The sequence below is a fragment of the Silene latifolia genome, chromosome 6 (assembly GCF_048544455.1).
Source record: "Silene latifolia isolate original U9 population chromosome 6, ASM4854445v1, whole genome shotgun sequence".
NCBI classification, from domain to species: Eukaryota; Viridiplantae; Streptophyta; class Magnoliopsida; order Caryophyllales; family Caryophyllaceae; genus Silene; species Silene latifolia.
This window is the reverse complement of record NC_133531.1, coordinates 23488506-23504825: the sequence shown is the minus strand read 5'-3', so window position 1 is coordinate 23504825 and position 16320 is coordinate 23488506. Positions and strand designations below refer to the sequence as shown.

At 38.9% G+C, this 16320-nt stretch overlaps 1 protein-coding gene and 1 long non-coding RNA gene across 6 annotated transcripts; one reads left to right on the top strand and one right to left on the bottom strand.

Moving 5' to 3' along the window:
- Positions 1–2266: 2266 nt before the first annotated feature.
- On the bottom strand, positions 2267–5834 carry LOC141586531 (uncharacterized). 5 transcript variants are annotated; one of them, XR_012519559.1, is made up of 9 exons: positions 5571–5834; positions 5078–5182; positions 4851–5003; positions 4675–4769; positions 4414–4565; positions 4138–4198; positions 3394–3503; positions 3249–3299; positions 2267–2714 (listed from the first exon to the last, which is right to left on the bottom strand). It is a non-coding gene; the product is annotated as an uncharacterized LOC141586531 (long non-coding RNA). The 5 variants fall into 5 exon arrangements; XR_012519562.1 differs by having other exon boundaries at positions 4851–4988; positions 5078–5169; positions 5629–5834; XR_012519561.1 differs by having other exon boundaries at positions 4414–4543; positions 4851–4988; positions 5078–5169; positions 5629–5834.
- A 4371-nt stretch (positions 5835–10205) lies between these two features.
- Positions 10206–11957, top strand: LOC141587794 (uncharacterized). Its single transcript, XM_074409263.1, has one exon. The coding sequence runs from the start codon at positions 10206–10208 to the stop codon at positions 11955–11957; it is 1752 nt and encodes a 583-aa protein (XP_074265364.1).
- Positions 11958–16320: the final 4363 nt, after the last annotated feature.

The following is a 16320-nucleotide window of genomic DNA, read 5'->3' as shown; positions in this document are numbered from 1 at the left end:
CCCACTACTTCATCATCCTCTTTTTCTCCCTATTTTATCTTCAGCGCCGTCGCATCCTAAACCACCCTCTCTTCTTCAACCTCGTAGTCCTCCTTCCCTTTCCCTTTTCTCCTTCCCTATATCCTCATTCTTCCCTTTCCCCTTTCTCCTCCCTTATACATACTATGTTCCTTTATCCTTCTCTTATATATCCTCCATTTCCCCTCCCCCTCCTGCTTATCTCGTATTACTCCTCTTCTTTTTAATCCTCCACCCACATCTTCCCGCCTCTTTCCCTTTCCTCTTATCATTCACATCCTTCAATTTCCCTCTCTCTACCCCTATCCTTTCCCTATACTCTCTTTATGGACATCCATCTCTTTCCTTTTCCCCTCATCCGCATTATCCTCCTTCCTCTTCTCCTCCTACTATTTGTCCTCCTACCCTTACCCTTACCCCCTTCCTCTTTTTCGCCCTTATGCCTCTCATCTCCCTCTCGTCCGCCTTTTACCCTCTCTCCTTTCTCTTTAACATTGTCGTATCATCCTCCCTCGCCTTTTTATCAGCCTCCTTATCCCTTTTCCTGTTCGTCCTCTCCCTTTTATTACTGTGGCTCCCTGCCTTCTCTTGTGTCTCCTCCGTCATTTTCTTATGCTTTTTCCAAGAAAATGACATTTTGATTAAGATTGTCTCGACTAACGGATACATTAGTGAAGAGGAAACTTGATAGGTTTAATACATTTATTTATTTATTTATTTTAATTCTTCATTTTAATCATTTCTCTTCATATTACTACTCCTAGTCCTCCTCCTCTTTCTCCTCATACTACTCGCCCTTCTCTCCTTACCCCTTACTACTCCTCTTTCCCCAATTTATCTCTCTCTCACAGTTTATCCTTTTTCTCTTCAACGTTTTGAGCCCTCAAACACTTTCTCCTTCCTTCTCCAATATACCTTCCATGTCCTCCCATCCTCTTATATATCCTCCATTTACCCTCTTCACCCACTTGCTCTCATACTGTTATCCCTCCCATTTTTCGTCGTACCACACCTCCTTATATTCTTATTTATCCTCCCTTCCTCTTTTCACATCCTTCTATTTACCTGTCTCTACCTCCTATTTTCCCTTTTTTTCTCTTTCTCAACCTGCATCCCTTTCCCCCCATCAGTATTCTCCTTCTTTCTCTTCTTCTTATACTATTTGTCCTACCCTCCTTAGCCCTTCCCCTTTCTCTTTCCCCCATTCCCCACCCCATTCCCCACCCCATTCCCTTCATTCTCTTCTTTACCCCTCTATTTTCTCTTTAACGTTGTCGCCTCCTATAATCCTATCCTCTCCTCTCTTCTTATCCTCCATGATTAATGAAAACGAAATTCGAAACGTTTGATAAATTTTATTTTTTAAAGTAGAGTTCTGTTATAATTTTTTAAATTTCTCATTATAATCACTTCTCTTTCTATTACTACTACTCCACCTCCCTTTTCTCCTCTTACTACTCGCCATTTGCCTCTTAACCCCTCTTCTACCCTTCTTCCTCTACTGCTCATTCTCCCTCTTTCTCGTCCCCCTCTTTCTCTCTCCATTTTCTCTATGACGTCCTCGCGAGCTTAACAACCTCCTTCTCCCCCCTCTCCCTCCCTCACTTCTTCTCATAACACTCTTCCATTTTTTCCTCGAACTATTCATGCTTATCTTTCCCCTCCGCATCCCTTTCTTTCCTTTTTCTCTTATAGTTCACATCCGGTGATTTGCTTAAAATAATGTATGTCTATAATAGACTTTATTATAAAGTGTTACGATACTTAGATCCTCTAATAACATTAATTTTATATATTGTGTAACGTACACATCATCATCCAACGCTTGAAAGTGTGAATATTGGATCATTTTTCGTTAACATATAAATCATTGAGAGAAAAATTTCATTCAGTAACTGAGCTTCACGCCGAAAAGTTTATAAACCCTTGAGAGAAAACGAACGTGAAGAAAATGGACAGGATACAAATGGCATCATAAGGAGCTAATTAAAGGAAACAAACATAAAACATTTCATTAAGTAATTGAGCTTCAAGCCGAAAAAATTATTTCATTTAGTAATTGAGCATCAAGTTGAAAAAAATAATTTTCTCACCGGTATCATAAATTTGGTAGTATTTTACAAATTTTTTTTAAAAAAAGGTGGTGATTAGCTCGAAAATAAATAAAAGGTAGTTCACAGAACACCATAAATAAAGGTAGTTTCTTACCAAAAAAAAACACCCTTATTATAAGGTCAAATGTTTTGATGGTAAAATGTCCTCACAAGTCACATTCTTGGGCATGTTTGTCTTAAAGTTCCATAATATAAAATTCAATAAATACAGATATTATCAAAGCTCTAACAATTTATAAAGATTATAAGTAGCCAAAATAGTAGGCTTTATTTCCAGACACAATATAATAAATTTTATATATTTCAAAAAATCTGACTCCAATCCTTAGAAAGAGTTGAGGCCTAGGACATGGGGGCTTCTTCTAGACGTGGCAAAGGTATTATTTCGAGAAATGCTCACTTTTCCCGCCTTCGAAAATTTAGAGTACCACCTTTGGGAGAGCCTGGGATATCGGGTCAATTTCGGGTCATTGAAATCAAAATAGTATGGCCAAAGGTATATTTGGTCCCGAACATCGACTCGTACATGTCTAAGAATGACCATACGAAGCACTCTTGCGTATTTGATTATTTGACCCATTCCTGCAAACAATTATAGAGTAAAAAACAATGGCATTTTCTTGGTCACAAATGCTAGAAGATGCTCAAAAACTATGAAAAGGTTATTGTTCCATGTCATTGCAGAATGTAGGCCACAATTCTAGTCTGAGCTTAAAAATAAACTGAAAGAACATCCAAAAACACAGACTATTAGAGATATACCCACAATTGTAATCATAGTGCTTTCTAGGGCAGAATGACGGAGACCATTGACGTAAGTATAAAGCCTAGCTTCCGACATCACAGATTTTAAAATCAAAAGTGAGAAACGTAAAGAAGAAAACGAAAAGGCGATGAGCCGATGATAGGAGAATAGGAAAGCAAAGAGAGGTAAGGTAATAGCGAATAGAAGGGATGAACTGAGAAAATGCATACCAAAGAGAAGTGATGAACTGAGAAAAGTGATATTGATACTGTGGGATAAGTATGGATCTCAAGGAATAAGGATGGAAATCCCAAATTAAAATCCAAATTTCTGATATGAAAACAAATACGATGTATAATCCTATCAATTACCTTGAGAAAATCAGGAGCTGAGTGTAAAATCGCCTAAACCTTGTCGAAATCCTAACAGATCAACCAAAATTCAGAGGAAAAAAAAAGACAATTATTTCATATCAAATTATCAAAAACCATTTAAAAACAATTTAAAAAATCGAACCTTGGAAGACTGGCGGTTTAATCACTGACAATTGAACTCCAGCTTCATGATCAAGAGAAGAGTAACTCTTCATCACTCTTCATGATTTATCTAGCAATGTCCTCATTAATCTATCAAAAATCCACCCAAATTAATGAAATCACACCAAAATGAACAAAATTAAATTAAAACCCGAAGAAAAAATAGCATTAAACATTCATATCAAGAGTCTAAACTTCTCCATCCAATTGAGTGAGTTTCATTTCCGAAAAGGAGTAACCTGATGAAATATGGAGGTACAAAATTTATAAGCCAACCTTTTTCTTAAATTCTGTTCTTTTGTCGCTTTTCAAAAACAAGAATTTTAGAAATCTGAGACCAAAATCGAAACCAATTTTTTCTTCAACATAATGGTTAGTGAAAGATTATTTACTCTTTGGTTCTGGATTATGATGGAATAAAGCAAAATGGCTCACTTAAGTGGCTGCGCTTCTTTCTCTTGTGAAGTAGTGGTCCTTCGATGCAGTTCTCGACGCAATTTTTATCTTGGGTCATTCGAAAACAGCCTCTTTGTGTTGCTAACACAAGGGTAAGGCTGCGCACATCCGACCCCCCTTACCCCGCAATTTGCGGGAGCATTGAGACACTGGGGTAATGTTATTGTATAATGGTTAGTGAAATCGGTTTGATCTCATAACAATATTTATGTAAGAGTATCTATATAAGAGAGATCATCACTCCAGAGTCTATTTGATGTAACAATACCTTAGCTGGTCCACTGCTGCTGGGAATGTTGAAGGAGGCAGCCCTTCCACCTCTCCAGTCCCTGAATTAGATATATTTAAATAAGATATACTCGTCGTTGCCCCAGTCAATAGTTTACATATTTCATTTTGGTTTGTCCCCATAGTTTACAATCAAATGTTCCCTTTAATCAACAACATTTCCTGTCTATAAATGATAACATTTGATCTTAAGCGTGTCATGATTATTGAGAGATAAAACTATACATTGAATAAGGCTTGCTAAAAAGCAAATTACCTGAAATCCAAAGCAAAAACCTAGCCAGTCAAACATGTCAAAGAAGGGCCTTGAAATTCTTGAGCTTGTTGAATTCATCCAGAAAAGGTAAGCCACGACTGTCTCGTGTGGCTGCAACTACTACCTTAATCTGCATCAAGTAAGCTTTAGGCCTACACATAATGGAAACTCAAACGGTAAAAACAGAGAAGCTATCAAATGCCGGCAACTGTCATGCATCAAGGTTTAGTACAAACTACAGTAAGCGTTTCTACAACAAACCTCCGTAAGTTGCATGATAGGTTAATGGCAACTATCACTACCTAACGGCAAGATATTGTATGTGTGATGTCAACTGCGCTTCTATCACCATGGAGCTGCACATTGCGAAAAACGCGATTAGAAATAATTCCCGAATATACGAATTGAGCCTGATCACCAGTTGCACTTGTAACTACCTTCAATACTTCCCTTACTTGCAACTTGCGGAATCACTTGGATAAGGTGATTCTTTATTGTTGTAAAGTCTTAACACATTGCAAATTGGAGAATTTTATATTCAAAAGCGCTGATAAAAAAGCTCCATAACAATTAATCTACAATATTGGGAACTGAAAAGACGGTAAGCAAACAAACTCAACAAAATTTATACGATAATATTGAATAAAAAACAACCAAAAAATACCAGCAATTGTAGCATTATCTCATCCTTGAAGAAAATTTCCAATTGTTACGGCAATTGCAACCCACCCTGCTCCACCCTCAATGCTTAATCACCTACTCAATCAAACTGTTAGAAACATCAATATCACATTAACAAAGAAAAACAGTATTAAACTTACGATAGATAAACAAATGATTGGGACGGAGGGACTCATAAAAATCGAGATTGATTAATCAGAATTAGATAACAACTCGAGAACTAAAATCACATGTTCAACAAACACTCAAAAATACAGAAATATAGTGAAAATTTACATGATTTAGCAGAAATTTAATCAAAATTAAACACAACCCAGATGAGATAATTGAAATATAAGAAAACCCAGATGAGAAAGATACAATCTTTCATCAAAATATAACAACTCATCTAAGATAAGCTAATCAAATGTAAAATCTACAAATAATATTATTAAATAATTCTAACTTCTAGAAATTAATGATGAGAAAAAGCGTACATCTAAGGGAGGTTGAGTAACCATATTCATTGATGACTGATGTGAGAAAGGAGTATACCTGAAGAAAATTTGAGGCATAGGTGATTGATAAAATAAAATGGATCGAAATAAATAAATTAATAAACAAAGGGGATCGATAAAGATGGATGAATTGATAGAGTTAAAGGGGATTATTGATAAAGGTGAAATGAGTGATGTAGAGGAAAAAAGGGAGAATGAGTGGGTGAGAAGGAGACGGAGAAAGCTAATTGTGAATGAAACAGGCTGAAGATTTTGATCAGTTTTGGTAATTAAGGCCTACACAAATCCTCAAGCCCAAAGTAACTGAATAAGCAAGGAATGATATGTAAACCGACTAAGCAATGCCTAAATCACCCACACAAAACAGCCCAATCCAATTCCGTGACACTATTCATTATAGAAGTTACTATTCATTAGGGAATAGTAACTTAGTACTCACACTTTTTAGGTAAGGTGTAAGATTTGGTTTACAAACATGGTCTAAATTTACAAGCAAATTTACAAGCAAATTTAGAGAGGTGACAAACTCTTTTAAGATACAACTAGATAAAAAGTGATCACAAGAGAGTTTTCAATTTTTTAAAAATACTAAAAAAAATATTGGAATGTTTAGTTAATCGTGAAATCTTATTTTATTGTGATCTGCACTGATATTTTTATATAAAGACATGAACTACTAAGGGGTTGTTTGGTTGCTTTCCAAATTCATGTGAATTGGAAGTTCCTAGGAAGTGCAAAAATAAGGTCTTGTTTGGTTACCCAATTCATGGGAAGTTGGAATTCCTATGGAACTCCAATTCCTACATAATGTAGGAAGTCACTTACCTAGCCCCCCCTTGGTAAGTGGAACTTCCCACATGAATTGAGTTCCCATATCTCAACCAAACAACTTTTTTGCAATTCACATGAATTGCAAAATCATATGAATTTTATTTCATGGGAACTCCATCTTCCCATTGTCAACCAAACAACCCCTAAAATTCTATACCCTAATTCAATGAAACCTATCAAAACACAATGACATATATAGATTCCTCTTTTATATGAATGAAAATATCAGATAATAAGAGTCCCACTATAATACGAAATTTATTCTTTGTTTACATAGATCTTCATAAAATGAAAGCATACAAAAAACGTGTTGAAAGTCAATTAATTAAATAGAAAAAGACTTTAGTATTTATCAGTTACCATATATATAGACTATATAAGTCATTCATCTTTACAATTTTAAGTTTTTTCTTAAATCCGCCATTTTGAAAATTCCTAATACGATGAATTTCCTATGCTTTCTTGACTCAATTAAATAGAAAAAGACTAAGTATTTACCATTTACCATGTATATAGACTATAAGTCATTCATTTATACAATTCTAAGTTTTTTCTTAAATCCGCCATTTTGGAGATTCCTAATATTATGAATTTCTTATGCTCTCTTGACAACCAGTCAAATTAATTTAGTTTAATAATAAGATAGACATTATTTTAAAACCGTGCAACGCACGAGCATGAAATCTAGTATTTCATAAATAAAGGTGCCCTACCTAATACTTATGGGTTGTGGCCTGGGCTACACCCAATGACCCAATTGAATAGATTGTGAAATTTTTCAACTAAAAAATTCAGATTTAACGACGAGAGCGATTCAGTTACACTGAGTATAAAACTTTAGAGTTTGTTTTAACGGTATGCGGCAATAATACAATAATAACGTACAAATATTAAGTGTTACGACTTTTTTTTTTCATTAACACAGTGTTTTATCTTTTATTTTTTTTTCCAGTAACACAGTGTTTTATCTTTTATTTTAAGATTTTTTGCGAAAATTACCTTATATTTAGGGGTATTTGTAAAAAGACAACCTTGTCGTTAAGTTCTCGAGCTGAAACAGAGCCCAAGCCGAGCTCGCACGAGTCAAGCTTTGATCGAGCCAATCTCGAATAGCTCGCGAGCTGTCTCGTCTCATTAACACACTTAGGTTTATCCATACACACTTGATTTTATTTTCCGCAACACCCATAGCCTGTAATTTCGTAAATATCCTACCGTGTCACTTATACTTAAAAGACTCCATCTCGAGAACTCACAGGCGGAGGGCTGGGAATCACATGAAATTTTTCGGAAGCAAGATCAAATGATACTAAATTGGAATATCTCATCGAAAACAGGATCCCATTAAGTTCAGCAAATGAACATAAAAAACGGCCTAACATTTGGAACATTCTGTATTTGCCTCCAACTGTTGGAACCTAGAGTGCAAATGGCAGCCACGGTCAATCTTAAAACATTACGTTTCCTACCATCTCTCAATACCCTAAAGAATCTATATACTTTATCGTCCTAATGTAGTGGCGGAACGAAGAAAGACTAGCAAGGTCCCTCGTCCTTAAGAATGAAAATCCTGAACAAGAAGTCTAACAAGACAACAATTACAACAATGCCTTAATTCCAAAATGATTTAGAGCCGACTCAAATGAATAATTATTCAAAAACGCCGAGGCACAAATCCTATCCTTCGTAATTAATTTAACAATAAAAAAATAAAATAAAAATCAATTCCCTCTATCTCTGTAACATCATACCTTTGAAATTCTCTCTACAAAACTATTAGTTGAAATTTATCAGATTCGTGCTATAATAATATCCAGACTATCCCGTTGTTATAAGTCTCCGCCTTTTCGGTTTTAGTTCGTCGTCGTATCGTGCATGAATTTATACACTTCGTTTAAAAGATCATCTTCAGAAGCATCATGATCCAACTTCAAAGTCCCTAATATCCATTTCCTCTTGAGACTAATGATGTCCATGAGATCAGAATGATCATATATTTGCTTATTTCCCATTTCCATAATTCGAACAGGAGAAACTAAACTTCTTACATGAGGACCGATAACATATACTCCCTCCGTCCCGATCAATTGTTGTCCTTTCGTTTTGGCACAAAGACCAAGGAAAGAGGATAAGGCCAATAACAAAATGACAAGTGGAACAAATTGAATGAGAATGATCAAATTACTCATCAAGTTCATTCTTAAAATAGAAAGGACAACAAATGACTGAGACACCCTAAAATAGAAAAGGACAACAAATGACCGGGACGGAGGAAGTATCATTTACCGAGCCACTTTACCTATATACTTGTCTAATTTAATTTCAATTGCCCTGAAATTTGTAAAACTCATGTCTTGGTTGAAGACGCTGGTTGAATTTTCCATGAAGCCAAACAAACCGCCATTCCCTGAGACACCTGTTAAAGTCAAAATTTGCAATTTTGGTTAGGCGACACGTGGCATAATCCAGTTGGGCGAAACCAAGAAGTAAGGATTAGTGACGTGGTGAGATCAGGTCCACAGGATTAAAGAAGAGAAAACACACTTGAAGAAAAAAACGTCTATGGTCAAACATGAGAGAAGTTCATAAAACCATCCCCTATTTTCTAGGTAACGGCTGCTAGAAATCAGGAGCCTAACCCGGAGGAGCCTGCTGAGGCCAAAACCCTAGAAGGATAATTATAAAAGGAAAGAGAAAATGATAGGAGGGGCATCAGCTAATCAGTATCACAAAGCTACGCTATCACTTTGAAACATATCATTCTCAATTAGCTGCCAAAAGTCGTTGTAATTCCTTACTTGCTATAAGATATTCCGATCATAGTGAAAATTATTGGCGGGATTCCGACTCCCCCCGCGGTTGTTCCCACAACGGGTTTTCCGCGTCACCAAAAACTTCCTGCGTCAATATCTCTCTCTGTTTTTATATTGCATTCATATTAGTCTCTCAAATCATTCGTAATAATTGACGATCACTTTGACCCGATAAATTATTAGTAGGTAAATTCTTACCAAAACAATTTGGCGCCCACCGTGGGGCCTCAGTGATCAATCTCTCATAAAATTGAAATCAAGCAATCCGTTCGTCATCATGTCTGGAACCAGTTCAAGTTCGTACAGCACCCAGGGGATATCCTCCCAATCTTCTGGGGGAAGATCTCTTCCGGCAAGCACGGATCGATCCATCGCCACAAGAAGCCGCCGGATGGCCCCGGTCAGCGCATCCCCGAAGGCCATGCCACCACCTTTCAAGCCACCCCAAGCGCCTAAGGCGTCAGCAGAACCTGGTGCTACGAGATCCAGCAGGAAAGCGGTCCCGGGACCCGGTTCGAGATCGCATCGGGGAGGAATCCCGAAGAAGTCAGGAGCCTCATCACCAGACCCAATGCGAGTGGTGTTGGAAGGAATGGATACCCTGCACCGAGCCACCGAAAGCCTGAGGAGGGACAACCAATACCTCAGGAACCAGATCGCAACAGTGACCAGGTCCGGGACCTCGTCAACTGCGTTGCCTCCACCTTCTGAGACCACAGTTTCGGTCACCAGTGCGGGCCCCAGGCAGATCCCATCAGAGCTGATCACCAGACTGGATCTTGAAGGAATACCACCCAGAGGAGCCATTGAGCCCAGTGGATTAGGATTCCTGTCTTTTGATCGACCATTCAGCTTGCAGCCAACCCCAGGTAGTGCTTTGTCTAATAGTCAGCCAGGAGCTAACTTGCAATCTTTTGCAGGAACACACATCCAGCAGGCGGCAGGATGAAATCCAGGACCCAGCACTGGTATGAATAACCCAGCAAGCGGACATTTCTCCGGAGGGACTTGGATGGGAGGAACCTCTTCTCAGCAGGCACCAGAATGGCAACCAGGAACCATCATCCATGCAAAACCTTTGGCAAGTCAGCCAGACAGTCAATTCCCAGGAGGAGCTTGGCTTGGAGGCGCACCTGTAGGCTCCTATCCGCCTGTATCCAACCCTCTTGCAGGAACAGGTAGCTTGCTGGAACAACAGTATCAGGAGTTAAGGGACCTGATGTATAGAATCCCGGGTGTAGCACGACCCCTGGAGAAGGCAACACGTGATAGCTACGCGGACTCCCCTTTCGTGGATGACATAGCCCTTGTTGGCGTCCCCAAAGGGTGTGTGCCTCCAGCCATGACACTCCACGACGGGACCACGGACCCTCTTGATCATGTCAACCACTACAAGCAAAAGATGATGGTGATCACCGCGACAGGATCCTTGAAAGAAGCATGCATGTGCAAAGGGTTTGGATCCACCTTGTCCGGAGCAGCCTTGCAATGGTTCGTTGGCCTGCCCAATAAGAGCATCACCTGTTTCGCCGACTTAGTCAATGCCTTCCACCAACAGTTTGCCAGCAGCCGCAGACCAGAAAAACAGACCAGTGACCTATATCGAATAGTACAGGGGTCTGAGGAGGCCACCAGAGATTTTCTGAACAGATTCAACAGAGAGAAGGTGGCAATTCCCCGGTGTGACATAGCTACAGCCATAGAAGCTTTCCGCCAAGGGCTCCGCCAGGACTCGGACTTATACAAAGACTTGACCAAGTACCCGTGCACCACCTTTGAGGAGGTACAAACGAAGGCGATTGCAGTCATGCGGCTGGAGGAAGACTCAGGGCCCAGGAGAGCTGCCTACGGCACATATAGCATATCCAGAAAGGCGCATGTAGAGAAGCAAAATGAAAGAGCCAAACCCTACAGCAAGCTAGTGAACAAAGTTTCCGAGGGCCCAGGAGGAAAGACTAACTCAGAGCCGCCCCCTAAAGTAAGTGAGTATAAATTCTTGACCAACCTTGCAGGTGTACTCAAGGCCCTAAAGGAGATACGGGGAGTCAGATGGCCCAGGAAGCGGGTTGACGAGCGTCCTAACGATAAAAGAGACTCCAGTAAGAGGTGCGAGTATCATGATGACATCGGCCATGACACCGACGAATGCTACACCCTGAGAAGGGAAGTCAAATTCCAGTACGATCGAGGAAACCTGGACCACCTATTGCCAGGAGGCTCCACCAAAGTTCATTCCACTAACCAGGTTCTGCCTACTCCTCCGCCTGTGTGCACTAGAACTGTGAATGTTATTACAGGAGGCTCGGAGCTGTGCGGCCTAACTTATTCAGCAGCCAAAAGACACGCCACACAAACCAAAGGAGATAAGCCAGAGTTTTCCTGTAGAGTCAGCCGCCAGGACCTCCCTGCAGTCACCTTTGATGAAGCAGACGCACAAAACGCCCCGGAACAACACCACGACGCTCTGATCATCACCCTCCCCATAGGAAACTGTGAGGTACGGAAGATCCTGGTGGATACAGGAAGCTCCGTCAACCTGATTATGCTGGAAATACTGAAGGTTATGGGGTTCAGCGAGAAGGACTTAACAACAAAAGAGGTGCCTCTAGTCGGTTTCAGTGGCGAAACAAAGCACTCTCTAGGAGAAATCGTCATCCCAACCTATGCCAAAGGAGTCAATAAACAGGTAAGGTACTTGGTTATCGATGGGCCCTCTACTTAGAATGTGATTCTTGGCAGGCCCTGGATCCACGAAATGAAGGCGGTACCTTCAACCTACCACCAATGTCTGAAATTCCCAACGCCATGGGGAGTGCAAGAGATACGTGGGGATCAAGAGGAAGCTAAGAATTTCTACAAGATAGCCCTAAAACCAACAGCCAGACCGCCAGCATAGCAATTACAGAGCCAGCATATCCAGGAAGAATATGTCGAGCCACCTGAGGCAGAGCTAGATGAAGTCAGCCTGGATGAGCTGCAACCAGAGCGAACCATACTCATTGGGTCAGAATGCACAGGTAAAGTCCGTCAGGAACTTGTTCAATTGTTGAAAGCTAACATGGATTGTTTTGCTTGGTCCCACAACGATATGGTAGGGATAGATCCTAGTATAATAACACACAAGCTGAGCGTGGACCCAAGCTATAAACCTATCCAGCAGAAGAGGAGGAAGATTGCTCCAGAGAGGAACCAGGTTATAAACTAGGAGGTAGATAACCTGCTCGCTGCTGGAAAAATCAGGGAAGTGAAGTACGCGGAATGGTTATCTAATGTGGTGGTAGTCCCAAAAAAGAATGGCAAATGGAGGGTTTGTGTCGATTTTACAGACCTAAATAAAGCTTGCCCTAAAGATCCGTTCCCGCTGCCACACATAGACGCTATGGTGGATGCCACAGCAGGCCACGAAATGCTCACATTCCTGGATGCATGGAGTGCACTAGTAGAAAAAACCCTTATCACGACGCAGTTATCGTGGCGGTTCTAATAGAAACGACGCGAAAAGCCCAATAAATTGGCGGGAAGGGAATTTTTATGTATGTAGAAGGTCTATAGTGGCGGTTTAAGTAAGAACCGACGTGATAACATAAGCTTTTTATGGCGGTTCCAAATAGAAAACGCCATCATAGGTCAATTGCGGCGGTTTTATTAACAACCGATGTTATAAATGACGCGAAAAGTTAATACAAAGTGACAACTTTTTAGGCTAAAAAACCGCCACTATATGTTTTTGCATCGGTTTTAATTAAAACCGACTTTAATAGGAAAAAACACCAAATAAAAACCCATTACAATTCCCTCACAATTAAAACTCACGGTTGCAGTTTCTTCGTCTTCTTCGATTCCACACGGCCAAAACCCAAAACCCTTTACAATTCAACTCCGCAACCACCACCATCGGCATCCCCCACCGCCCACCACCGCATCCGATCCTGCTATTGGTTACTCTAAGGTATTATGAATTCCTATGTTATTTATTCTTCATCACTGGTTTTAAATGATACGGTTTCCCGTCATATATACATATTTTTGTTGATACCAAGTTTGAGTAACATAGATAAATCAAACGACAATTTCCGATCATACATATTGTTGTTGATCTAATAGCAATCGTGATACAATTATTTTATCTAATACAAAAAATTCCTGTAAATGACGAGGTAGAAGGGATTGGTAGTACTCAGCATTAACCCTAAGGATGACTTGTATTAAACGGAAATGAATATTCAACAAAGAAACACATCCATTTTTGTGAGCCATTTAGCCTACTTTGCAGTAACTGATGTAATACTAAATTGAATTTGAACTAAATTGTGTTATAATGAAGGTGACATGGGTAGAGCATATAGAAGTGGATGACCGCGAGGTCCATAACTTATACAGGGGACTTGTAAATTCAGGACTGGCCTTTGGAGCAAAACAATGGGTTTCAGATTTGATTACTCCGACGTTGATGCCTATGAACTAATTGTCGACATTGGGGACCAATACTACAATTCCAAAGGTTGTTTCTTTTAATTTTAAGCTTTTCGATTTTATTTAGTTCTTAATTGCTTGATCGCTTTTTAAGGTTTTAATTATTTGCTATAATTTGTTGCTGGTGTACTTTAATCATGTCATCGATGCGTTTCAAGAAGAGATTTTGATGGTAGTTTTGATTTATCTCTTTGACTATCAGTTTTTTATCTTTAGGTTTATGATATTGCTACTGGTAGTGTAATGTGTTTTGTGTGAGCAATTATAGGTGGCTTCACTTTGAGATATAATATAATTCTAGGGTTTCACTCTCCATTTATCCGATCTGTCCGTCTCTTTCTCTCCTATTGTCGTTCTTTGCATTTTCTCTATTTCAATTCACAAGTACTCAAATCGATTGATTAAACTCGTTGCTTCAATTCTTATTAATTTCGGATAATTATAATTAAGGGCGATGTTGTAGGTAAGCATGTGTTCTAATACTTAATTGCTGGCTTTCACAGAAGTGTTAGATGGAGGCATTGGTCAGATGATCACTAAGGTGATTCCCTTTCATCTTGTTATATTTTGTGATCGGTAGTTAAGCGAGTTGTCTAGCAGGAGTTGTCGCGGTTTTGAAAAGTTTGATTCTTTTTCCTCCCTCATGTTCAGCTTATCCTCAATAGTTTTGTTTCTCTCGCATCCGGATATGGTAAACACACACACTTACAAAGAGTCTTGATGATTCTTTTTTCAAAGTAGAACCCCTACCCTCCAAATCCGGGTTAGACATCTATCCCGCTAAGTCATATGTGCAGCCACTAATCCATGTAATTCATCAGTTTTGGACTATAGAGCATGTGAAAAAAAGATGATCAATATCTCCATCCTTCTCTTGACATAAACAACACGCATTTCTATCTTCTCAGATTCAAACTAAAATTATTTTAATGTTTAAAATCTAATATTTGATCGAAATTGCGTACAAGCTAAGTGCTCCTTGGCGTGACAATAATGTGAGGTAGGACTTCCTTATGTTGGAATCTTGTTAGAATATGAAGCTTAAATTTGATAGTTGTACTATTATTAGTCATGTCTTGATACACCCGTGGCTTGTGCCTCGTAATGGACAAAATGTATGTTCATAAACTCAGCTCTGCATACTTTGGTGTCTTAGGTCATCAGCAGGTCGACTAGTCAAACTTTTTCTATCCATTTTCTGTCCAACTCCTGCAGATAGATTCGACTGGATTCGACTATTACATCTTTGCTTCATTTCCACCTTGATTCGATCACCATGCTCACAGTTATTACTACATTATATTTGCTTAACTTATCTATTACATTACCGAGGGAAAAGAAGAAGTATACTCACAAAAGTTAATTATTGAGCTCTCATATTTTCTTTCTCCTACAACAAGATTAGAAGTTCACTTTGTTTTGATGTCTTCTCGTGTTTTCTTATTTGTATTACTTGATTGTTTTTGGTAACACATGGTATTACATATATTTTTGATTGTATGATTTTGCTATAGTTTTGTGGTAGTGTGACGTTTTTTGCCAGGGACTTTCTTTAACTGAAACTCTTGATTATTTTTTTAGATCTAATTTATGTGTCCATTTATGTGTCCATTTATTTTGTACAGCTCTCGTTTGCGCAAAGAGGTGGCTGGCATATAGTGTTCTAATTACTCCATCCAAGAATAAGTTGTAAGTCACCATCCTAATACAAGTATCTAGTGTTGTTCTTTATGGCCTTCTATTTGCATAATTTAGAGTGGACTGCCTTCATCTTGTGTGTTTAGCAAAGGCCACTTCAAAGTATCTGTTATCTTCCATTGTTTAATTCTACACATATGCCTCTATGTAAAAGTGCCTTGAACTATACTTCATATATGGCAAAATAAGTTATTGAGTGGTGGTCTACTTTTCCTTTATCTTATGTAAATGTACATCTATTGGGATTGTAAAGTAGAGTTTATTTGTTCACATTACATCATAGTGATGGTCTTGTTTTATCTCAAATGCAGTGTGACTTAATATGAATTGATTGGGAATGTTTTGCTATTTTCTTTTCTTATACCACTTGGATACCAAGATGGGAACATTATGGATGAACCATGTCAGGTTTGTTTTGATTTTGCTCATGGATTCTCAACTTTTTGCATCATAAAGCTATTTGTAAACAAGAATCTTAATGATGCTATTTTGAGGGTTTATCTATTAACTTGCAACAATTTAATTCCCTGAAAGTCACCGTTAGGCTTTAGAGAATATCATCTCGCATGCAGTAATATTCATGTTAAAAAATTAAATTCCAAGATGGTAAAGCAAAGAAAGCATGTTGATGGGCATTTCTCAAACATGTGCAATGGGGGATGAGCAGAATTAGGGCTGTTGACGGGTTAGTTGGTGGTGCCAAGCCTCTTAGAAATACTCAGTCATGTTAAAAATTGATTTATATTTGTTGATGGGTTAGTTGTCGCTGCTACTATTGATGCTCCTGCCCTCGATGCTCTGACCATGGCTTCCACTTCACACACATACATCGCTGGTAGAACTCGAAACTCTAATTTTTTTAGTGTGTGTGAACATTTGATACTTTAGTGTATAATCGCTAGTTTTGTCTCACT

Coding starts and splice junctions, on each gene's coding strand:
- LOC141587794 (XM_074409263.1), top strand. CDS start 10,206: ATGAATAACCCAGCAAGCGGACATTTCTCCGGAGGGACTTGGATGGGA.